This window comes from Mesoplodon mirus, assembly GCF_964341445.2.
Source record: "Mesoplodon mirus genome assembly, chromosome: 2".
NCBI classification, from domain to species: Eukaryota; Metazoa; Chordata; class Mammalia; order Artiodactyla; family Ziphiidae; genus Mesoplodon; species Mesoplodon mirus.
Window position 1 is genome coordinate 64,956,009 of NC_138977.1, and position 25,312 is coordinate 64,981,320.

At 49.1% G+C, this 25,312-nt stretch overlaps 1 protein-coding gene across 6 annotated transcripts in view; it reads right to left on the bottom strand.

Annotated features, from left to right (window-relative positions):
- The window catches only part of KCNMA1 (potassium calcium-activated channel subfamily M alpha 1), a 763,138-nt gene extending 753,419 nt beyond the window's left edge, over positions 1-9,719 (bottom strand). For all 6 annotated transcript variants that reach the window (XM_082611009.1, XM_082611010.1, XM_082611008.1 and 3 more), the window contains exon 1: positions 9,166-9,719. In XM_082611009.1, the coding sequence (XP_082467135.1) occupies positions 9,166-9,537 (372 nt within the window). In that variant the 5' untranslated portion in view covers positions 9,538-9,719. The remainder of the gene's footprint in view (positions 1-9,165) is intronic.
- Positions 9,720-25,312: the final 15,593 nt, after the last annotated feature.

Here is a 25,312-nt window from a genome sequence, read left to right on the forward strand (position 1 = left end):
CCTCCGAGCCTTAAGGGCCCTTATCTCTGAGTTCTCCATTTGCTACTCATTGTCCATCTACTTTTTCCCCTTCCAGAGCCACAAAAAGTCTACTTTCCAAAGTCACGTAAAGGGAAAACAAACTCATGCAGCAATTTCTCCCAAAGAGAAGAATTCTGCTCCTGCATAAACAGGTACACGAAGAGGAAGAGTCCCCAGAAACCTTATAACCCCTGGTGTCTGGGCCACAGGGCCACACAGGCCCCACGCTAGCAGTTCACTAGAGGGAACTCACTTGAAAAGCTAAACTCTTCCAAAAGGGAAAGCACTCTTTCCACTGGTCTTTATATAATGCTAATGCTGCACACCTTGGGCATGAGGTCACTTGTCATGATTTATTCATTAAGACAAAGGGGAAGGGACTAAAAACAAAATCCATCCAATTATGTATTTATCCAACCTCCAGCTCCCAGACGAGAAATTCTACTTTTCTTTGTGTGAACATCTCCCTCTCCCCACTGCCCTCCCTTACCCTCCCCTCTTGTATGTTCTCTTTCTTTTCTGGTTTCTTTCTGCTCAGCAAAATAGGAGAAATGGCAGCAGTAGCGTATAGAAGCCCAGAGGAGATGAGATAAGATGAGCAGTTGGAGAGGAATAATCTTCAACTCTAGGAGCAGCTGTATTTAAATGATCCAAAAAGAAGCTCAAGATCACTGTCTGTTCTCTCTCCTTTGGGAAGAGCCAACACCTAGAAAGCAGAGTCCAACGCGGGCTTCTTAACAAAGGATCTGCACTCTACATGTGGATCCCTAGTATTGCCCCCAAATCACATCTGCTCTCGGCCAAGCCCAGCACTAACCTCTGAAAGAAGCTGAACTTTGGAATCACCGGGCACATTCCAGTGACAATGAGGCGACCCAATGGCTCAGGGATGGCCAAATCCTCACCCACAGCTTCTGACAAGACCTGACACATTGCACAGGACAAACCACCAGAACCAACAGCCAGGATGGGCTGCTGTGTAAACCCTGGGGAAGAGGGCACGGAGAAACCTCACCGCCTCTGGGGAAGAAGGACATCGGGCAGTCACAAGAGAGAAAGAGAAGGTGGCTTGCACGGTAGCAACAAAAGTTAAGGGCGTTCTACATCTCAAGAACGTTGCTGACACTTAAACCCCACCCAGCTCTGGGCCTTCTTGGGCCGGATTTAGAATTTGAAATCTATCACCTACCAAGACATGTTCTGTGTGTCCTAGAAACAGCCGAGAAGCAAAGAGGGGTTAGTGCAGGGAGAAAGACCTTTCCATTCATGCTTAGGTGGGTTTGTGCCCCATGGAATGGCGGCCTCAGAAGGCCATGAACACCCCTGTCCCCTCTGGAGATGGGGCCGAGGGCTCCCAGCACTGGCGCTGGGGAGGAGGTGGGATCCCGACCCCAAAGCACCTTTCTGCCCCTATGATGTCACAACTCCACGTGCTTCTCAGCTTGTGAGATCAAGCCTCTATTTGTTGTCCACTAACCTGCAAAGTTCAGTCCCTCTGCTCCTGGACTTGGCAGGAATCACCAGGAAAGAAAGGAAATCAAGGAAAGGATGAAGAGCAGAAGGAAGGAACACAGCGTTTCTGTTAATTACCTTTGAAATGCCCAGCGTCAACCGGATCTGGTCCCCGGGAAAACCTGGTAGGGAGGCCAATGAAACAGCATAAAGAATACCAACTAAATGAGATGTTTTAAATAATTTCGTTTTCGGCCATGTAAAGAAGCATTAGTCATACAGGTAATGAGATCTTATAGGGAGATGATTCAGAGGCTCGGCTTAACACGGTGAAGTATATCCCTTCTGGACCTGGAGTGCCAATTACATTTCCAAATTGGCAATTAGACATAATGCCCCAAATAATGCCAAAAACAAAGCAAATTCCATCTTCAAGCAGCCATTCCTTTGAAGCTGTCCTTCTGGCCCCTGCCTGACTCATCCACCTCATGAACAAGTGCTCATCGTGAACAAATTCTTCTTACCCACCGGTCAGGGGAGGCCGGGGTGGCATGAATAATTAAAATCCAGAGATGACTCAAGCCCATCCCTTTCACCCAGAGTTTCTCCATAGCGTCTAACAAATTACCCAAAAGAGCAGCAAAATGTATTTGCACCTACAACATTCCCATGCAGCCTCCCACAGATCACTGTGGAAGGGCCCTCCCAACATATATCTGTGCTTGTATTTATATGACTCAGTTCCTGCCCTCAGGGGGTTTGCAGGCAACTTGGAGACCAGACATGTGCATACCCCATGAGAAGATAACTGAATTTTTCCATCCCTTCCATCAGACAAACTGGGTCTTATTTTTATCCCTAGCACCTAGCTTGGTTCCTGGAACAGAGGATGAACTCCCTATGTAATAAAAGCCAAAACAACAACACTATTAACCACAAGATGTATGTGAGGACCTACTGTGTGCCGGGCATCATGCTAAGTCCTTCATTTAAGCTGACGATGCTCATGATAAATGTTTATTCCAGGTTCTCCCCTTTGACAATGGAACAACCCAAAAAGCACATCTCCAAGAAAAAGCCCCTGACAGTATGAGCTGTGAAAACCCTGATAGTATGTTGAGAAAAGGAGCTACTTCCAGCTTCATCTGCTGGAATTCTCGAAAAGCACCACTGGAGGGTGGCACAGCACAGTGCTGCACGTCTCTCCCCACTCCGTGATCGGGTCTTGAGCCCAGTCCTTTCACACTGCACCCTCCGTTTGGAAAAGCCCACCGAGGTCCCTATGGAAAATCAGGCTGGCAGTTTTACTGCCTGCTGACTTCAAACAGTCCGGAGGGAGCGGCCAACAGCTGGCCTCCCGGAGCATCGCCACAGTGCAGCCCTGGCTCCACCACGAGCCTCTAATTTTGCAAGAAGGTGGTTTGGCTGAGTTGCCATCCGGGACTGCGGAAAGTCCCCTTGCAGCGTGACCCACTGGCACGAGGGACAGCCCACAGCCTGATGGGCGACGCACAGACCACACCCCCATCTGCAGGATGCTGCTCTGGTCACCACAATGCAGCCCCAAACCAACAGCACTGTGGGTTCCTAGGGAGCAGACACCCGAACAACCAGCTTTAGCAGGGAGCACCCAGACTGAACGGCAGCAACGCGGGGAGGCCTGAGCCGAGTTTTCTCCACCTGGCTGTCCTGGCACAGGGAACCTTCCTCTTCTCATCCCTTCCCACTGCTGAAGAGCTGAGAATTTCCATATTTAAAAATAGCCCTGACTTCAGAGAGGGACTGCCTGGAGACTAAAGCAGTGACCAGATCCTTACTTCCCAAACCATGGTCTGCTCAGCATCGGCATCACCTGTGGCTTGTCAGAAATGCAGAGTCTCAGGCCCCACCCTGGACCTTCTGAATCAGAATCTGCATTTTAATGGCTCTCCAGGTGATTCGTGTACATGTAAAGGTGCGAGAGGCCCCAGAAGTAGACGGACTGGATGCTCTCTGGCCATGGGAGGGAGAGATCTAATACCCAAACTGAACATCCCTTGAGCCTTCTCCCCAGAGTGCTGGGAAACCCCTGCCTCTCAGGCTGGGGCCCCCGAGCTTCCTCCTCCATGTGCCCAGGGCCAGGGTTCCACCCACTCAGAAGCATCTCAAAAAAGGGCACTCTCTTGATCTGCTCCCTGCTGTGCACAGAAAGGCTGTGTGATTTCAGAGGTCCTGTGGGACACTGACCTTGCCTGCCCCCCAAGCAGATCTCATGGAGACCAGTGCTCCCCCAGGGCTCCAGGAGCTGCGGCATCACGGCACAAACACCGCCCTTTTCACCGGAACCACAGAGACGTCCTTGCAGGGGCTCCACAGCTCTGAAGTCCCAGGAAGGTGGAGCTGGCTGCTGTGATTCGCAGGCTAGCACGGTCACTGCCACTGTGAGCTGGGACACCGCTGCTGCCCACATTGGGAAGGAGGCCCTGGCATTGGAATCTAATACCAACCTGAATGCTTCAGCACCAGGCTCCTTTCGCCCTAGTCAGAGAGATACCCAAAGCAAGCACTCTGTACCAGGCACACAGTGAATGTCCCCATCCAGGGAAGAAGACAGCAGTGAGCCTTGCCCTTGGAATCCTTTCTCCCCCAGGCCAAACACAAGGGCAGCTCTTGCTTTCCTCCTGATGCATGTTTGGACAAGGACCCTGGGCACCCGGAAATAGGGCCAGTGCATGGCTTGCAGTCACCAGTGTCCTCCTAGGAAATGCTATAAAGTGGGGTCCCTGAGAGTACCTACCCCAAAGGGCTGAGCTCTACTAGGACCCCCAGTTTACAGATGAGGAGACTGAGGCACAAAGCGGTGACGTCCTTGCCCAAGGTCACAGGCTGACTTCTGGGTGCTACATGGTGAGCGTGACATCTAGGCCCTGTTGCTCAAAGTGAGCACGGCCAAGAGCAGTTTAACCAATTCCTCTCCCTTGGGACTTCTCCCAGAGCATGATGTGACTGTCCAAGGGGGGGTTGCAGATATGCCCTGACTTACAATTTTGTTTCACAAGGTAACTGCAAGGGCAAGTGCTCCACAGAACACACTTGGGGAAATACTACTCTGGAGGCCATCAGGGTAAAGCTGGTCTGAGTAGAGAGCACCCTGGCGGGGAAACTGTTACATCGTCAGGGGAACAGGTCTGTGGGCTCTGGAATGGGGAGAACAGGGGTGGAATTCATCCTTTCTCAAGGGACATTAGACAGCCACACCTGCCCACAAAACCTTCCACTTCTGCTAGGTCTGCAGCTCCTGGAGCCCCACAATGACAATGCTCATCCACTGACTTGCCCGCCATCAAAGCACTAGCCATCCTGCCAAGCCCTCAGCCATGGAGCCTTCCTAGGCTGCCCCTCCCCGACCTGCCAGCCTTGCAACAGCCAAGAGCTATGAGCCCAAATCTCAATCTGACCCTAACTGGTTGTTTGACCCAAGGACAATTGACTCCAGGGTCTAGAGGTCCCTTTTGGTTCAAAAGTTCTATTTGTTGTAGTCTGTGCCCTTCCAGGGCCAGAAGTTCGAGGAATCAAGGAGAAAATTTTAAACCTGCCACTTTGTGGAGCTATGATAGCTCCCATTTACAGGCCTGCTAAGTGCCAGGCATTTCCTGGGTGCTGTATACCCAGCACTGTCACTCCTTATACGAATTCTACAAAGTAAGCATCATTACGCTCTTCTTACATGTAAAGAAACCACGCTTAACAGGGCTGCCAGCCACAGATGCCCAGCTAACAAGTGTGGAATCCACGATTTGCACTCAGGTCTATCTGACTGCAGCATCTCTACAGAAGTGTGCATTTCCACAGGGAGAGCCAGGAACAAGAAGCAAAAGGTCTCAGGACAAGGGAAGGTCACCTGGAACTCCCCTGTGTCTGGGACCTGAGCACCTCTCCAAGGCCCCCTTAAGTGATCCGAAGGAACATCTGAAGTTCGTCCGATGCAGACTATCTCCAGGATGAGATGAGGCACCGGGGCCAATCTGGAATCAAGAATTCTGAGGCACTCAAGTTTCCAGCCCTGATTGGATGATGCGTCAGGCCAGACCCTGGGTAACTACCAAGCCGTAATGGGATCTGATGTTTATATTAGTCACGAGTCTAACAGAGAAAACGTGTTGTTTTCTCAGACACAGCCATGGAGACAAACCTCCATAATTCATCACATGCAGACCAACCTTAATCAAGCCCAAACTTCTACAGGGAGGACAGCTCCACCTGAGAGCAGGATGAGTCTATGACCCACAGCAAAGCACAGCTCCATAGGAAGCTGGCCTCAGTTTCCCCAGGCATTTAAAGAAAAGCAGACTGTGGGCTGGAGGAAGAGCAGAAGATGGGAATAAAGACACATAAGCACTCTGAGGCTGGAGAGTTACAGAACATGTTCTGAGCTAGAAACTTTACCCATAGATCACCAACTCCTCCTACTGTCTTCCACTGAGTCCCAGAGCAGGAAGGGACATTAGCACTCACGGAATTCAATCCCACATTTTACACACCAGGAAAGAGACCAGAGAGGTTAATCTACTTCTTCAAGGTCACAACCTTATTCAGGCTGCCAGAGCCGCTCCTTGTTCACTACAGTCTACGACTGGCTTAGACCTTGAAACGTCAGGGCCAAGTAAAGAGAGGGCTCTGATGAAACCCAACAGAGAAAGAAAAATGATGTGAAAAAGTACAGCACAGAATATAGTACTGGCAGGACTGTGCCTGAATTCCCAACTGGGGGGAAATGGGATTCTCTTTCTTCTTTATTTCCTAAAGAAATCCACAGAACTATCCTTTTCAGAATAGTAAAGGCATTCATGATTTGAGATTCGGAGGCCAGAGGAACTAAGGAGGAGATGCCTCATGATGGACGTCCGGTTTCAGGTTCCTTTCATCAGAAAGGATGGTGCAGTCCCAGAGGCCAAATGCTTGTGATTCTGGAGCTCCTGCTGAAACTTCTTCCCCTAGAATTTCAGATGCTAAAAAGACCAGCCTTCCTCTGGACCCTAGCTCCGGGTCAAACCGTCTTGGGGCTGAACCAGGATCAGGGTGAACATATCTGCGGGCTGGTAGAATACTAAGGAAAAGCAGCCTTAGTTTGCTTGAGAAACCCAACACTAAAATAATTATTCCAAACTGAAGCCAAATGCATTCTTGTGAACAGCGTCTTGATGACTACCAACTACTTGGAAAGCAAAAAGAATGAAGGACAAAAAAAAAAAAAAGAATGATTGCAGTAAAAAAAATACAGACCTCAAGAGTAGAAAGAAAAGCTTATAAAAGCCCTAAGTAACTACTACTGGTCAAAATGAGATGGCTACACAGACTGTTTAATTGAGCAAATCAAGGGGCAAGTATTAAGAGATTCTGGGCATGTTTTGAAGGGGACTCTAATGGTACCAAAAGTGACGTGATCTCATTCTATACTGGCCTCACATCTTCCCAACCCACTGCAAGCATCTCTCGTCCCAGATGATTCTTTGTAGAAAGTTCCAGTTTAGTCAACTCGGCATGTCTTGGAGCTACAAGATATAGCCTAATATCTAGGGATTGCTTTTTTTCTAATGATCATTGCCAAAAACGTATTTTCTTGAGAAAAGTTACAGAGGTTATGCTTGGTCATCATTTAAGAAAGAGACTCTTTATGTGAACGATCCAATCAGCATTTCATCAGAAGCATTGCAGTAGCACCGATGTACCCGCTAGAGTAAAAAGACTTTAGAAGCTGTGTTTAAAACCCCAGGATCACAAAAACACTGAAACTTATTTTGACTCACTGAAAAAAGTTTTCATTATGATCTAGCCTACCCAGTTCCTGAAGGATAAGGAGATTGTTAAAAAGTTCCCCAAAATCACTCAGTCTAGAAAACGTTTGAGATGCGTGCAACTACAAGTTCTGCCTCTAAGGGTAGCACGGAATCTCAGTAAAGGAAAAACACTCCCAGACTCAAGACTGGTGGGGAGGCAGAGGAGAGGGAATGTGTGAATAAGAAGGCTATATGAATAAGCACTGGTCAGGAGGGCTAGGCAAGGGGCTGGGTCTAGGGGGTCTCAGGGTTAGGACTTTGCTTAACCTAATGGCTTCTCTGGAATGTGGGTGGTTTTCCACCTTGACAAGTGAGAAACTGCTATGGCCAAGAAGGTAACTCCAGAGAAAACTGACTGACTAACATCTGGAGGTCTCCGGAGAAGTAGGTGGAGGAGGAAGCGAATGATGGCTTTTATTTTTCTCCCTTATTTCCAACACACCAGTATTTTCCAAAACACAAATGTGCTACCACAAAACACAGCTGAGCTCCAGCACCCAACACAATGTATAATTAACGATCAGAAGACAGAGAGAGAGAGAGCTTCCCTTCACCCTTGTGTGTCACCCATAGCCCCCATCTTACCTACTCCCTCCCCATAGCAATTGAGGCTGCTACAAGTTGCTGTGCCCCGTGGAAGTTTGAGGTGTCCTCGGATTAACTTTATTAGAAAAGGTGTGAGCATTCCCACCGAGATGTGACACGGCCTTGCACTGTTCCCTATCTCTCTTTGAGCTTCCCTCCCTCTGAAAATGCTGGCGCTGGTTAGTCCCCTAGGTTAAAAATTAGTCAAACAGAAAACAACTTGGTCACTCTTTTTTCCAGTTCTTTCTTTTTTATCCTGCAGTTTTCTATGAAAAACTGCCCGCCACCTCTCACCTTCAGCCAGTGTGGGGGGGGCGGGGGGGGAGAGAACATCTCTAGGGACACGACGGCGACAGACCAGGCAGTCAGCCTAGCAACCATACATAAGGTGTAGTGAGCCTCGGTGCTGGTGGGCGTCTCTGCGCCAGGAATAGTTTAAAGCCGACATCCAGCCACCTCAAAAGCGTCGGGGAGGAGGCTCGCGTGAAAACCTCGGCCTCGGCGGGCTCTCGGGCGGACCTCCCGCTCTAGCTCCACGCTGCCGGGGGCATTTCCGGGGACCTGAAGGCGGTGGCAGTGGGGCGAGAATACAGATGCCGAAGAACTTGCGGTGGGGGTGGGGGTCTGCTCCAAGAGTCGGAGAGGGAGGGGACATCAGTTTTGAGACCTCGCCACATTCCTAAAGTGGCAGCATCCGCGGGTTGCCTCCAAAACTGGGATGCATCTCCCCAACTTTCTCTCGCCCCTCCAGGTCCCCCGCACGTCCTCTGGTCATGTTCCTCTCCTGGGATTCCCTAGTCCAAAAGATGTCCTCCCTTTCTCAAAGGATTTTCCTGCCCTTCTGATTTTACGAACTCATCTCCCCAACAGGTTTCTAAAGTGCGGGCTGACCTGCTCCCCCTCGCCCACCACAAGGAGCCGAGCCCGGGCAGGTGAACCGCGCGGAACGCGCACCGAGCGGCCCCCAGCTTGCTCGGTGCCCGCCGAGTCGCCTCTCCCTACCTCCCACCCCGGCCCCAGCCGCAGCCACAAACAACCCTACAATAAACAAGGGGACGGGATTGGGCGTCCGCGTCCCGGAGCGCACCGGTTGGGGGCAACTCCTCACCCCCGGCGCGCCGCCCGAAGCCCCAACAGGCGGCCGCCAGGAGAGCGGAGGGAAGGGAAGGCGGCGAGCGGAAGGCAGGCAGGGATGGAGGCACTGCGCTGTGAGAAGCGAGGAGGTGGGCTGCAGGGGACGCCGAGAAGCGGCGGGGCTGGCGCAGGGGGGAGGCGCCGGGGCGCGCGTTACCTTCGTCTTGCCCCCGCAGTGGCAGCAAACGGTCCACAGGTACTTGAGCGTCCGCCAGAGCAAGATGATGAAGAGGCCCCCGAAGAAAGTCACCATGGAGGAGGCCAGGAAAGCCCACCACATGCGCTGGCCCCGGCTGTCGCAGGGCACCTCCATGGTCACCGGGATGATGAGCGCATCCATCTTGGGCTCGTGGACCGAGGACGAGGAGGAAGAGGAGGAGGAGGAAGAAGAGGAGGAGGAAGAGGAGGAGGAGGAGGACGCGTCTAGGCTGAGAAGGTTCGCGTGGATATTGCTACTCATTCTAAGAGTGCTGCCTCCGCCGCCGCCGCCGCCGTCGCTGCTGCCGCCGCCGCCGCCACCATTTGCCATAGCTAGCAACGGGCAGCCGGCGCAGGGGCTCGGGGGAGCTCCTCCCGCCGCCAGCGCCACCCCGAACACCCATCAACAGCCATATTGCTGCTACTGCTGCCGCCGCCGCCGCCGCGGAGCGCGGGGAGGGGGCGGGGAGGCGCCTGGGCTCGGGGAGCTGTGCGCGACCTGGCGGGGTGCGCGGAGATATATACAGCGGGCCGCCGCCGCCGCCCGCCCTCCCCCCGGCCGCCGGCCCGCCCGCCCAGGGGGGAGGGGGACGGAGCGCGCGGGCAGCACCCCTCCCCGGCCCAAGCCCCGCTAGCCCCGGGCTGCGCGGGCCCAGAGCGCCGAGAACGAGGGGGAGCCACGGGCCGCCCCCGGGCCCGCCCCGGCTCTGCGCGCCGGCCCGGTTGCCCTCCGCGTCGCGCCGCGCCGCCCGCCCGCGGTGCGCCACGCGTTTGCGCCGCGTTCCGGCCCGGGACCCCTCCCCGCACGCAGCCCGCGCCGCTAGCCCGCCGCTATGGGCTTATTCGGCGGCGACTCGTTAATATTGTCTCATCAGCCCCCTCCCGGGCGCCCCCGCGCCAGCCCTCCTCTCCCGGCTGCGCTCGGCTCCCGCTCGCCGCCCCGGTGTGCGCCGGGCCCCGGCAGGTTCACCGCGCCCGGCCCTGCCCGCCGCCGCCGCCGCCGCCGCTAGCCCATGTTCCCGGGATCCCCGAGCCGCGCCGCCACGCCGCTGAGCCTCCTCGGCCTTCGCTCGATCTTCCTCCCCGCTTCCTCAGGCTCCTCCTCGTCTCCGTCCTCGCCGCCCGAGCCTCTCCTGCGCGCGCCCCGCGCTCCCCGCAACCGCCAGCAACAGCAGCTGCAGCAACTGGAGCGGGCGCGGGCTCAGGCCGCCCGAACGGGAGGGGAGGAGGTTCGCCGCGCTGGCTCGCCTCGGCTCCGAGCTGGGCAGGGGGCCGGCAGACCCCTTGGCGACGGCCTACCACGCACCCCTGAGCCGCAGTGCGAAAGGTAGAGAGCCCCAAATCCAGGTGCGGGACCCGACACCTCTCTCCAAGGTGCTGCGACCCCAGCCGAGCGCCCTGGGGGACCCGAGGAGGATGGCCGGGCGCCCGTGGCAGGCCATTTTCCCCAAGGGAGCCCCCAGTGGGGAGGGGAGAAGTGACCAGCTGTTGATTGCACAGGCCGGACGCCCCAAGCTCCTCGGGCTTCGGGAGTGAGGAGGACCCTTCTCCAGGATACACACCCTCGTTCGACCCCTACCAACCCCTGTCGCTCTTCCCTGTCGCCTTCCTAGGTGCCCCAGTGCCCCCTGTGTTCTGGAAAGCAGGGCCATGCAGGGGCCTGGCAGGTGGTCTGTGGCCTTTGACAGCAGCAGGTGGTTTTCCTGCCTTTTCCTTATTAAGCGACAGAGGCTGCCTAAGAGAGTAGGCAAAGATGGGCAGGGCAGACCTGACCTCAGGGACAGTGAAAGCTCCTATAGACAACAGAGTTCCCTAATGTTACTCCCCTTTTATTCAGCCTCAGACTCCATCGTGTGAGAAGGGCAGCTCCAAGCTCCATTAAAGCCCACCTTTCCCCATTTAGGGTCTTCTGTCCTCCCCACTTAGAGGTGAAGAAGGTGTCTGGGTTTGTTCAGCAGCCTCTCCCTAACCACCAGGGGAAATCCCCCTTCTGATACTCTCAACCTTTGCTCCCTCTGGACACTCCCCTTCCTTATGCTACCAGCTGGACCACAAGTTTTTCCAGCACTAATTAAAAGGAAGATGATCACATTCTCCCCTCATTGCCCACAGTGGTCTCCCCAAAGTTTCCAGCTCATTAGTTTAAGCCTAATTGGAATTCTTGGGTTGCTTTCAGGCCTTTCTGTGGTGAAGGCCAAGTTAGCATCCTTCACTGTATAGGCCTGTGCTGTTTCTGCCTGAGCCACAGTTCAGCCCCTCCCCTTGCCCTTGGAGGCCCTAGGATGCAAGGGAGGATGGGGCAAGGGAGGCCAAGCTGGGCAGAGAGGCTCAAGGGGATGTCTGAAGCTTCCTTCTCCTGCTTGATTCATAGTACATTCATTGGGCTCAGGACACACATCCATTAGTACAGTCAAGGACAAAGTCAAAGGGGAAATGGAATGAGGTAAGAGTGCTTAAGTGTTTGGTCCTCAAAAGCAGTATGTAAAAGGGAGCTCCAGACAATATTTTCCAGAAAGTGAAATTGTCTCTCACCCACATGGTACCTGCAGCCTGGTCCTCCCTCCATGTTCAGAAACCACTCTGAGCACATCCCTGCCACAACAGCCCCATGCAGGCCCTGGGTCCTTTCCAGCACTGGGTTGGGGGGGGGATCAGCCCCAGAAGTGCTCGGGGGATGTGCAAGAAGGTGGCTGAGGCCCTGTGGTTCCTTGGTTTATTAGCCTTCTAAATGGCTGTACTTTGCTGCCTTTGGGCCTCAGCATATGCCAGGAAAGTTAAGGACTTTCCTTACATTTTAGATTTGAAATTTAAAAACAAAACACCCATAACACGAAAAGAGCAGCAAAGGATAGGACTGTCTCCCCAGTGGGATATGAAACCCCCAGAATGGATTCACTCCCCCCATATAATTGAGCTTCCACAAACCAATGAATGCCCTCCAGGCTTTCCTGGACTTTCCACACAGCCTGGGTTCCCTTCAGGCACCAGTCCGGGGGCTAGTAGCAAGAGGCCACTGACTGCTGTGACTTCTATCGCCCCAACTGCAGAGTCCCCAGCTGTGTTTCTCCTCCATCATCACCTTCATCATCTCATCATTCTTCCAGAGGTTCTGGGAGGCCCCTGAGACATCATCTCCACTGCTCTCTTCATCACTCGTCCCTGTGCTGACTGAAGCTTGTAGCAACTTCCATGTTACACAAAAATGAGGCTTAGTCAGGATTCTCAGAGACCCTCACCATCAAAGTCAAGAAACTACTATTCCTACAATCCCCAGTCCTCACCACCTCCTGACTGGTGGGCACCAAATGAGAGAGTAGCCACCATTCACCACCACCCACCAGAAATAGACCTCATCAGGCCATGGCCCAGCTCTCCTGCTACTTCCTTACCAACCACAGACTTCAGAAAACCTGGCACCTGACTTCACCAATTTAGGCCTCAAAGGGAACCTTAGGTACCACTTCATTCATTGTGCTTTCTCATTTGTAAATTGGAATAAAAATAACAACTGCCCTGCCTACCTCAAAGGATTGTTTGTAAGGTTGAAAAAGAAAACATACAGATCTTCTTTGTAATTACTGTGATCCAAAAACAAACAGCCAAACACAGATCAGAGCTTCTGACCACTCCCACACACAAGCCAGTCACTGTGTTTGTGTAGCAGGGGAGATGGGTACAGGCAAGATTGTCGCTCCCTGACCCACACTGCTGTCCTGCACCCCATGGGGCCCCTCAGTTGGGATGAGAACTGAAGCCCAGTGCCTCTGCCTTCTGCTGCAGCCGTTACTTAGCAGGCCATGTGGACCCACAGACAGCTGGGTGCGAACAGACTCCAGGGCATTACAAAGCAGCTCCAGGCCGGTGGGCCCTCAGAACCCTGACACGCACGCCCACTCCCCACCTTCCCACTCCCTGGGATGGCCTTGGGAATGTGAAGGCTACAGAGAAGCACCTACAAATTGCTCCAGTGCATTTCACATCTTGTAGGTGTGTCTGCAGGCTGGGAATTGAGAGCCATTGCACAAGAACTGAAAGTCTTTACGAAAGTACAAATTCCAACCTCCCCCGTTCTGAAAACAATACAAGCCACTTATTTATTTCTAGTCGCATTTATAAGCTTCTCAGTGAGGAGGGAAGCCTCTTTATCATGTCAACATGTGCCTATGACAGCCATCACAGAAAACTGGGGTTTCACGTTTCTAAATTATTCTACTCTGAACAATCCCAACCGATTAAAAAGAAATAAATAAAAGTGCATGAACACACAAACTAAAAAGGCAGAGAGACTGAAGTAATAGCCAAGGAGAACAAAGAAGCTTATTTACTTAAATGTCGGCCCAACATCACAATTAACGTATATAGATTTCATTTTTTTCAGGCCTGGATCTACTTCCCATACTCTTGACATAAATCTGGGTGATTCCGCTCTAAAGAAGCCAGGTGAACTCTGTAAGTGATTTAGCGCCCTCTGGTGGTTCTTCTTGGCACATGACATTACTTTGTGAATTCAAAAAAGGGGCTTATTAAAACAGAAATTTGAGATACGAAAATTCCAAAGAGAAAACTCTGCTGTAAAAACCTACAACCACAATAATATTAATTATCCAGTTGTCAGTCCTACTAGCATATACACTGTTGTGATAAAGGCGCCAACAGGGTTCACGTTGTTACCATGATTTGATGTCAGATCTTCTAAGCCATAACTACTATTGGTAACCTAACACTCCTTAAATTACCACTGTGTTATCTTCTGAACGGCTAATAGTACTCTCACTTTCCTTACCCTAGTCTTTATAATCTCTTTGTAGTGTCAGAAAGGGCAGTAGCTATTCTCCCATTTACTGGCAAGGAAACTGAGGCTTAGATCTGTCGAGTTTTCACGAGAGACTGTACCTTTGGAGAAATTTATCTCTTTGTGATTTATAACAAAAGAAGAAGACCACTGCAGCACATCCCTTGAAACCATGCTCAAGGGCCTTTGAGTACCAGAAGGGAGCACTTGTCCCCAGGATGGAGAGAGGGACTCAGAGAGCAAGCTTTGAGGGGTTTGTTTACTATAAATATATTTTTCTACTTATAAGAATAATTCAGACCCATAAAGTTTCATAAAAGAGTATAAAAATCACCTAGAGGGCTTCCCTGGTGGCGCAGTGGTTGGGGGTCCGCCTGCCGATGCAGGGGACACGGGTTCGTGCCCCGGTCCGGGAGGATCCCACATGCCGCGGAGCGGCTGGGCCCGTGAGCCATGGCCGCTGAACCTGCACGTCCGGAGCCTGTGCTCCGCAACGGGAGAGGCCAAAACAGTGAGAGGCCCGCATACCGCAAAAAAAAAAAAAAAAAAAAATCACCTAGATATATACAAATATAATTGTCTTTTATCTGTTGACCTTATACCCTATCAACCCATCCTTAATTTGGGAAAAAAAACCCTATATTTCTCAGTTTCCCTTGCAGTGGGAGTGGACCATGTGACTACATTTTAGCCAGTGGAATCTGAACAGATACTACATGCACTCTATAGGTTGTACGGTTAAAAAGAAGAGACATTCCCCCTATTTCCCATCTCTTCTCCCCACTGGCTGGAATATGGAAGTGATCTTAGTTCATGAGGTTGAATAACTGCCTCTTTAGCACGCAACAGATAGAAGGAGTCTGGTCCCCCAAACACCAAAGAGCTAGGACATAAGCCCATGGTTGTTTAGCTCACCCTATTAAGTGAGAGGGGAAAACACTCTCACTTTGTCACTGTTATATTGTGGTTTGGAACAGCAGCCAAAGTATATTTCTTAATAAAGGAACTTATTATTTTCAGTTGTTTAAAAAAAAAAGCCACCTAGAATCTCACCATTAACAGATAACCATTATTAATAATTTTTTATAAATTTATTTATTTATTTATTTTTGGCTGCATTGGGTCTTTGTTGCTGCTCATGGACTTTCTCTAGTTGCGGCGAGCAAGGGCTACTCTTCATTGCGGTGTGAGGGCTTCTCATTAGGGTGGCTTCTCCTGTTGCAGAGCACGGGCTTTAGAGCCCAGGCTCCGTAGTTGCGGCGCACAGGCATGTGGGATCTTCCTGGACCAGGGATCGAACCTGTGTCCCCTGCATTGGCAGGTGGATTCTTGACCACTGAGCCACCAGGGAACTCCCACCATTATTGATATTTTTATATATTTCTTTCGTGTGTTTTCTTGAGTGTGTATTTTTGCAAAATTAGGGTTAGACTGAACATCTAATTTTTATTCTACTTTCCCTTCACATTACACTGTAAGCATTTTCCTCCATGTCATTAAATATCACAGATACTTTTTTTTAAATAATTGAATAATATTCTATTAGATGGCATACTGCTGACACTTAGGTTATTCCAAAACTTATTAAATAAGTCCCAAACCTGTGTCAGTGATTTATATTATTCAAAAAGATGCCCCGAAGATTTCCACAGACATTCTTACTCCTAGCCCCAGCACCTGTCCTCTAGAGAGGGTGCATGTCCAAGCCAACCTGCCTGTGGGCTACTTCCCAGCCTTGCCCTATATCAGGGACCTCATATCAGCCAATTCTGAGTGAAGAATTTGGGAGCCAGGACATGGCACCCACAGAAAATTCTCCCCTTTTCTCACACATGAAAGCCAACAGTTCTGGGGAAAATAGTGTCTGTGGTCCCACCATATCTTTCTCAGTCATTGTTCCCAATGCCAGCCAAGATACAAACTGAAAGAATGTAGCCTTCATTTCCCTAAACTATTGATACATCCATGGCTGGGTCAAAGTAGGCCCAACTCATGTACCATGCCCTGCTTAGAATTCATCTTCCACTTCCATCCCATCAGACTTCTGGAAATTCCCGCCTCCCTTTCATCTCTGTGAGCAATGTCACCCCATCAGGACATCAGTACTGTGGACCTTGCCTCTGGGAGGTAGGCAGGGCAAAAATTCATCCACCCATTTTCACGGTGGGAAAAGAAGGCACCAAAGGAAAGAGGTTCTCCTCGGTACTCCTCACTTGTTCTTCTGACTCCCAGACCAATAGACTTTCTCATTCTTTTCTTAGAAGGTCCCTGATTTGATCATTGCAAAAGCTCTGGTTCAAGATCTGGGCAGGGGCTTCCCTGGTGGCGCAGTGGTTGAGAGTCCGCCTGCCGATGCAGGGGACGCGGGTTCGTGCCCCGGTCTGGGAGGATCCCACATGCCGCGGAGCGGCTGGGCCTGTGAGCCATGGCCGCTGGGCCTGAGCGTCCGGAGCCTGTGCTCCGCAGCGGGAGAGGCCACAGCAGTGAGAGGCCCGTGTACTGCAAAAAAAAAAAAAAAAAAAAAAAAAAAAAAAAAGATCTGGGCAGTCTAGAACTCAACTCCTCATCCCTCGTGCTCCAAGGTACTCGACTGACTACATTATAAAAGGGATGGAGGGACTTCCCTGGGGGCCTGTAGTTAAGACTGTGCTTCCACTGGAGGGGACACGGGTTCGATCCCTGGTTGGGGAACTAAGATCCCGCATGCTGTGCGGTGCAGCCAAAAGAAAAAAAGAAGAAAAGAAAAAATATATAAAAATAAACGGGATGGACTGTGCAGATGAATCAAGGGGTTTAATCCTGCCTCTGCCTAGAAGCTCTTGCCACTTTTGCAAAAAAGGACAATGCTGAGGCCATCCTTGCCACTTACAAACCCTCTTGAGAATAAGGAGAATAAGGAGAGATGAGTCAAAAGTCAGACGTCTCTGTGGGTTTCACTGACTTCTAATTTTGACTTATACTGTTGGTGTCTGCTTTTGGCGTAACATTATCCAGAGCAGGGTCACTTTGTTTCACACTGACAATTGGCCCCCCTTGAAGTCACATCCCTTCTTTGACTTTAGTATCTATCCCACAGTTGCCAAGCTTCCTGCTTCCCAAAGATGAGATAATAATTTAATGGCTTAACAAATTATAAACCATGGTATTTTAATGAGAGTTAAGGCTACCTGTGTGAAACCAAGAAATTCTGCTTTTGCAATATTTTTGCAAAAACAAACAAAATAAGACAAAATTCCAATCCAGCAATATCCTGGGAGTCGCAGAAGAATAAGCCATTAAGGAAACACAGCTCCAAAAACTGGTGGCTGAGTTCAAGAGGAAAATTCATTACAAGTCTTTATGGAAGGAGCTTGCCATGTTTCAAGCTGAGTCCTTGAGTCTGCCACCAAGGGGAATTCTGCACAGTTGTCCTACTAATCCAGAGAGAGTGCTGTGCCACTGCCTACAAGTCCAAACACAGAGAGCAGTGACCTCTGGTTCCTCCAGGTGCTGAAGCTGTTTGGCGGCATCCGCTGAGTGCCCCACCAGCTCCTCCTCCCTGGTGGCCTCTGACATAGGCTTATATGAGCACAAACTTTGGACACTTTAGATACTTCTAGAAAGTATGCACTATGCAAAAAGTATGCATCCCTTGCACTATGCAGCTGGGACAGAGCAGACTGTTAGAGGCAGATACCCCCGGGGCACATGGCTGAGTCTTTGCATTCAGAAAGCCCCGGGGGGACCCCCAGGATGCTGTGCTAAATGCATTCCCTGCAAGTCGCTGTGCCGGATTGCAGGCTTACAGAAACATCCCTTTGCTTATCTGTAAATCTCATTTTGTTCTTCCCTCCTTGTAACAAAATTGAAAGCTGTGAGTTGAACAAAGTAACGCACACGTTGTCCTAACCATTCTAGGAACTCCCTGGGTGATGGATAGTCATGGACTTAACAGCTTTTGATTTCACTTGCTCCTGACTCTTCTGTCAAGATCTGTCTTGGTGACACTATACTGAGACATACTGGCTGATATGCATGAGTGGCATTTTCTTCAGAAGGTAATACATGTTCTGGTTAAAGTACAATGGCTCAAGTGGGAATTCCAACCCCTTTATCATTAGTGTAGAAATTCAATGGTTCATAATCTGGTGACCTATTGAAATGACTTCCCATTAAACTCAGTGGGAGAGACCATTTGAATCAGAACCAATCTAAAGACTGAACAGGATTTATCCCCACACTGCAATGTCCAGAAGGCTCATTCTGGGGAGACGGTGTCATCAGCACCACCTGGGAGCTGAGGTGACAGGCAGAGAAATGGCATGTGGCAGTACATGCCCTTCCTTCAAGGGCAGGAATAGTCATGATTACCCACTAAAGAGGTCAGGTACCATAGGAAGCACTTGACATGTCCCCAGATTTAATGCAAACATTTCCCCCAATTCCGTGTCCCCTGCATCGGCAGGCAGACTCTCAACCACTGCGCCACCAGGGAAGCCCCTCCCCCAATTCTTTATATCGCCTTCACAACTTTTACCATATCATCATGCTGCCTGTACTATTACTTAATATTTGTCTCCAATTGATTGCTTTTACTTACTCAAATTTATATCAAAAGGATATTCTATAACACTACCTTCGTGGAAACCAGCATTGCTATGCACAGAAGGTAAATAAATAATAAGAAATAAAATTAAAATAAATAAGATAAAATACAAACATAGAAATAAATAATAAATAGAAGGAAAGTGTAAAAACAGACATAATAAATAAAAACGATGTTATCAAGTCCGAACTTGATGTTGGCAACAGCCAGCCCTCACCCTGAGGCCTGGACTCCCTTTGCTAAACGGAGAAACTGGCGAGTGATATTGATGTGTTGCAGTCACTCCAACTATCTCCGTGACAACTGGGTTTGAGAAAGGATTGAGGAGGGCCTGACTTTGTCATTGAGTGCCAGGATGGAGGATGAGCTAAAGTCAGCCTGTATACCACCTGGGGCTGCACAGCTCATCCTTCGAGAAATGCTGTGTTTTCCTTCTTGGTTTAATTCTAACAGGATCCCACAAGTAGGTATTACCCTCACTATACAGATGTAGAAATTGAGGCTCAAATAGGTTATGTACCCCCCTCATCCAGAGTCACACACAGAGCTGGTATTTGTTCCAAAGCCTTCCTGGGGTCAGTGGACAACGTCAGCCTTATGGTCAACCAGCCCTCAGCCCCTCCTGGGACCATCCTAACTTTAGAGCTGGAAGGACTCTAAAGATCATTTTCTCTGACTTTTTCTTTTGAAAGGGAGGAAAGTGAGGTTTGGAAATATTATATAACCTGCCCAAATCTTTGCTCACCAGTGACTGAGCTGAAGTTGCAGTCCAACTCTCCCCCGTTCTTATCTGTGCCTTTCCTGCCCTCTCAAATGCCACCTGGGCAGCAGATGGGCCTGCTGGGGGCCTGGGGCTGGTGAACTTCCCTGGCCATCATCCCCTCTGTTCCCAGCAGGTCTCAGAAATCCCTTCTGGCTGACCTTTCTTTAAAATGCTGATCTGGGTCTCTGAGCCCCATGGGGCCCTTTGCTCCATTGGGAGCCCACTGCCAAGGGAGCCCCCGCGGTGGGTCAGCACAGAGGGCCTCGGAAGTCCCCTGGGCTGATAGCAGGCACCCAGGGAGTTCTTCCCCACAGTATCGGGGCCTCTGGGCACCCTGCAGGGGCCAGGCATCCAAGGTAGCCCAGGAAAAGCTCCCCAGTGGGGGACTTTAAACTCAGCAGGTGCATCTGGCAGCCCAGCTCCTTGGCCTCTCCCTGGAGCCCGGATGAAGCCTGAAGCCCAGAAGGGAGCTTTTTTTTTCTTTCTTTCTTTCTTTTTTTTTTAACATCTTTATTGGAGTATAATTGTTTTACAATGGTGTGTTACTTTCTGCTTTATAACAAAGTGAATTAGTTATACATATACATATGTTCCCATATCTCTTCCCTCTTGCGTCTCCCTCCCTCCCACCCTCCCTATCCCACCCCTCTAGGTGGTCACAAAGCACCGAGCTGATCTCCCTGTGCTATGCGGCTGGGGAAGGGTAAGCTGTGACAAAGTGAGGGAGTGGCATGGACATATATACACTACCAAATGTAAAACAGAAGGGAACTTTGAAGGACCTCTGTGGTCTGAGCCCTGGGGCTTCAGGCAAGCCAGGACCTTCTCAGGGCATGCTGGGGCGAGAGAGGAGGGAGGACTTGGCGCCGTGCTGTGCCTTTGGAGAGAAAGAAGGTGTCGGGAGGTGGATGGAGCAATGGAAAAGTTCACAGAAAGCAAAGTGTGAGGCATGGGAGAGGGCCTGGGAGAGCAGAGAAGGAGAGGGAGAGAGATGGGAACAGAGAGAGAGAAAGACGCAAAGAGGGAGGGAGGGAGGGAGGGGGGAAGGAAGGAAGGACAATAAGGAGACCAGAGATACAAGGAAGACAAAGGGACACACAGTTGCCCAGTTGGTGGCCTCTTCTGGGTGGTCCACTTCCCTGGCAAAGCAGACAGCTTGCAGCTGTAGTATAAGGGGGCTCCGAAGCTTCTTCAGTAAGAAACAAATCGTTTCCCTTCTAAAGGAAAGACACAGAATCCCGGTGGCAAATTCCTGGCAGTGCACCTTCCCACTATCCCCCACCCTCCTAACTCCCATCACTCTGGGTTTTCTCCTTTCCCAGGAGAATAAATACTTGAGATGCTGGGTCTACCTGCAAAGCACTGGTCTGGGGAGACCCTACAGCTTGGACATTCCAACCCGAAAGACTCGGGGTCTGCACTGGCTGGGGCTGAGCCTGGGCTCTGTGTGCAGGAGATGGGGACAAGGGAGGAATCCCTTCATTATGTGGTCTCTTCTCGCCACCAAGATGGAGACTGATAATCATAGGACTGAGCACGATTGATAGCTAGAAACTGTCACCCAGCCAAGAGAGGGTCCAAACGGCCAGGCAGCAGCTCCTCATCACCGTGTCAGCTGCAGTATGACACGCTTCTCAAAAATCCCATCCAAGGGCTTCCCTGGTGGCGCAGTGGTTGAGAGTCCGCCTGCCGATGCAGGGGACACGGGTTCGTGCCCCGGTCCAGGAGGATCCCACATGCCGCGGAGCGGCTGGGCCCGTGAGCCATGGCCGCTGAGCCTGCGCATCCGGAGCCTGTGCTCCGCAACGGGAGAGGCCACAGCAGTGAGAGGCCCGCGTACCACAAAAAAAAAAAAAAAAAAAAAAAAAAAATCTCATCCAGCCCAGCCTCCTCACCAGGAAAAGTGACCAGGACACTGGTCTCTCCAGGGGACTTTAAAAGAGGAGGACTTTAAAGCCAAGGGAGGAGCCGGGGAGGAAAGCATCTCAACCTAACACATCTTTTTCCACTGCCCCAGGACTCAGCTCCCCAATTCTACAAAGGAAAAAACCTAGTTGTTTATTAGGCAAATATTTATTAAGCACCCACCACGTGCCATGTGCTTTGTGCTCTTCTTTCCATAAACGGGGTCTCCCCATCCTCAGCAGCTCTCCCTACCACCGCATGTGGGTTCCCTGGAGGAGCTACCACCTATATTAAAGTATTTTGAATCATAACCCAGTGCAAGTGCTAGCTCAGCCCTGACGTGCCTACATGTTCCTGCTCTGGAGTTGGACAGAGCTGGGTTCAAATTTCATCTCTGCTCCTCTCTCTGGCTGTGGGGTGTGGGTTACGCTTCTTAGCTTCTTGAATTTCAGTGTCCTCATCTGTGTATTAGGGAGAATAGAAGTGCCTCCTCAATGAGTTGCTATGAGGATCAAAGGAAAGAATCCAGATAACGCTCTTAGCACAGTCCCTGGCACATGGTTAACTCTTGGCTTTTTGCTGTGCTCTGCTATCATTAATAAAAGCAGAAACATGGGTATATAGCTCTTCCCACTTTCTCCAAGTTCTTATCCTCCACACAATGAGATACTTGCCCCCCTCTTTGGTCCCTTGCCATGTTACCCTTGTCTTTTTTTTTTTCTCAACGTCTTCACTGGAGTATAATTGCTTTACAATGGTGTGTTAGTTTCTGCTGTATAACAAAGTGAATCAGCTATATGTATACATACATCCCCATACCCCCTCCCTTTTGCGTCTCTCTCCCACCTTCCCTATCCCACCCCTCTAGGTGGTCACAAAGCACCAAGCTGATCTCCCTGTGCTATGCGGCTGCTTCCCACTAGCTATCTAATTTACATTTGGTAGTGTATATATGTCCATGCCACTCTCTCACTTCATCCCAGCTTCCCCTTTCTCCCATGTCCTCAAGTCCATTCTCTACGTCTGAGTCTTTATTCCTGTCCTGCCCCTAGGTTCATCAGAACCATTTTCTTTTAGATTCCATATATATGTGTTAGCATACTACCCTTGTCTTTGCTTCCCTCTCTCAACCCAGAGATTACGGTAGTCTTGTTTACTCCTCTTTGTTTCCTGCTCAATGTTTTCTCTCTTCCTGCGACTGAAGGATTGTTCCATCCTCTTTTCCCCCTTTCCAGAACTTTTGCTCATTTCTCTTCTCCTGAGGCCAGCCACATTCTCTTGTCCCACGAATGTATGTCTCAACAACAGTGAAAATCTCAGATTCATAAGCAAAAATGCTTAGAGGGAATGTGGAAGAGAAACAGGTCCGCTCCCAGTAAAAGGAGGGGGGCGATAAGGAGATTTATTTATCTTTTTGTAAGTTGTCCATATCATCAACAAAGACAAGACTTTGTTGGACATCTGGTATACACGTTAAAGCTTACTAATTGACCAGAATAAAAAAAATTTGTAAAAGAAGATACACATCCTCAACTCAAAATGAGAAGGATTCCCAAAGATAAAGCTTCATTGAATAGGAATTCACAATCCAAAATCTCAAAACCCATGAAAAAACAATCACATCAGGGGCAAATGTCAATAGATAAAAGGAAAGCAAGATCAGCTAGGGCTGTCAAGAACTTCTGGTAAATGAATAATAAGAGAGAATATAAAATTAGTTATTTTAAATTATTAAAGGTATAAATGGTACAGATGAACTTATGTGCAAAGCAGAAATAGAGACACAGACGTAGAGAACAAATGTATGGATACCAAGGGAGGAAGTGGTGGTGGAATGAATTGGGAGATTGGGATTGACATATATACACTGCTATGTATAAAATAGATAACTAATGAGAATGTACTGTATAGCACAGGGAAACCTACTCTATGCTCTGTGGTGACCTAAATGGGAAGGAAATCCAAAAATGAGAGGATATATGTATACGTATAGCTGATTCAGTTTGCTGTACAGCAGAAACTAACACAACATTGTAAAGCAACAATACTCCAATAAAAATTAATTTTAAAAATTATTAAAGGTATAAAAGAACAAAATAGAAAAACTGAAAAAATGCAATGGAACAAAAAAGCAGATTTGGAAAAGAACCAAAAAGAATTTATGGAAAAAATATTTTATAGCCACTGAAATTTTGAAACTCAGTGATTAGGATAAATAGCAAATTAGACTCGGTTGGACTATAAGAATTAGGCAAATAAAAATAGACCTGAGAAACACACCCAGAATGCAGTACACAAAAAGAAAAAGACAGAAATAAGAGCACTGACTTGGCAGGCAGAGCAGATAGAAGGAGAATGTCTATCATATGGTATCTAGTGAGAGTTCCAGAAAACGATCATGGAGAATAAGGAGAGATAATATTCAAAGAGATAATGGCTGAGAACTGATGAAAAACAAGACTTCATAAATTCAGGAAGCACAAGTTCTGGTCAGGATAAATTAAAAACCAAACCCTACAGATGCTTTGTAGAGAAACCATAATTCACCAACGTCAAAGAGTAAAATATGAAAAGCAACAAGAGAGAAAAGAGAAATTACCTATGGAGGAATGACAATTAGCAGACTTCTCAACAGCAAAACTGAACCCAGGGACAGCAGAACAGCATCTTCAAAGGACTGAATGAAAATAACTGTCAACCTAGAACTCTATGCACAACTACACTGTGACTCAACCATGAGGCTGAAATAAAATGTTTTTAGACAAATGAAAACCGAAAGCATCTGTCACCAACAGATTCTCCCTGAAAGAATTTCTGAAGGATGAACTTCAGGGGGCAAGAAATGGAACACAGAAGGGAGGAATTAAGAAGAAACGCTGATGAGCAAAGATATTGACTACCTCATGAGTAATAGTCTGCACGCACTAATTTCTAAAACAACCACAGCAATATTAGTGACCAATTTGGGCAGAACCAAACAAGATGGAACCAAAATACCAGACCCAATAACACGTTAGAGAGTGTGCAGCAGGGTTGACCATATCAAGATACTTAGATTTGTCTGTAAGAGAGTTAGAGGTATGAATCAAGTTGAGATTAAGTCAAGCGAACATGTTAAAATTTTAGGAGTAACCACTGAAAGAATAAAAATGGAATGGATTGCTCCCAAATCAAAGAGGGATGAAAGGCAAATAAAGAAAGTAGAAAAGGGGGTGGGGGAGAGCAGCATAAGGTAGGATAAACAGAAATAATAAAAGAAAATGATAGAATGTATTCAAACAGATCTGAAATTTCAGTAAGTGTAAATAGATTCAACCCACCAATTAAAAGAAACAATCACCTGAGTGGGTTTAAATTATTTAGGAATGTGCTATTTCCCAGAAACACATCTATAATTTGAAGATCCAGAAAAACTGAAAGTAAAGGACTGGGGGAAGATGCAGCAGACAAATTCTAACCAAAAGAAAGCAGTTTGGCTGTTTTACTATCAGGCAAAATAGACTTTAAGATAAGAATAAGTAGAACTGACATAAGTGTCTTGGTGGGTAAAGAGGGGCAGCCATTGCAAGCAGAGAACACTGTGTGAGCAAAGACACAAAAGAAGGGTGTACCTAACACATTTCAGGAGCCCAAATTCAAACATGGGGTAAATAGAGAGCCTTCTTAATTGTAACATTATTTTTTGTTATTTTTTTAAATGCATATTTTTAGTATCTAGATGCCAGGCACCTTGTTAACTATTCTACATATATTATTTCTATTTCTTTGATAAACCTCACAATGTAGGTACTTTGTTACAGAAAACCACCTCAATTTAAATCAGTCTAAGTGGAAAGTAAGGATCGAAATGGAGCTCCCACTGGAAAAAAAAAAAAAAAAACCCATGGAAGGGCTCTGCCTGGCTAAGTTTGAGTCGCAGCCCCACTCCCAGCCCACGAGTGAGCTCAGGAGGACAGGCCACTGTGATGTGACAGCATTGGTCAAGTGTCTGCCTAGCCTGGGACGTGGGGTATTACAATCAAGACCCCCAATGAAAACCTCATGACCAATGTAGGGAAGGG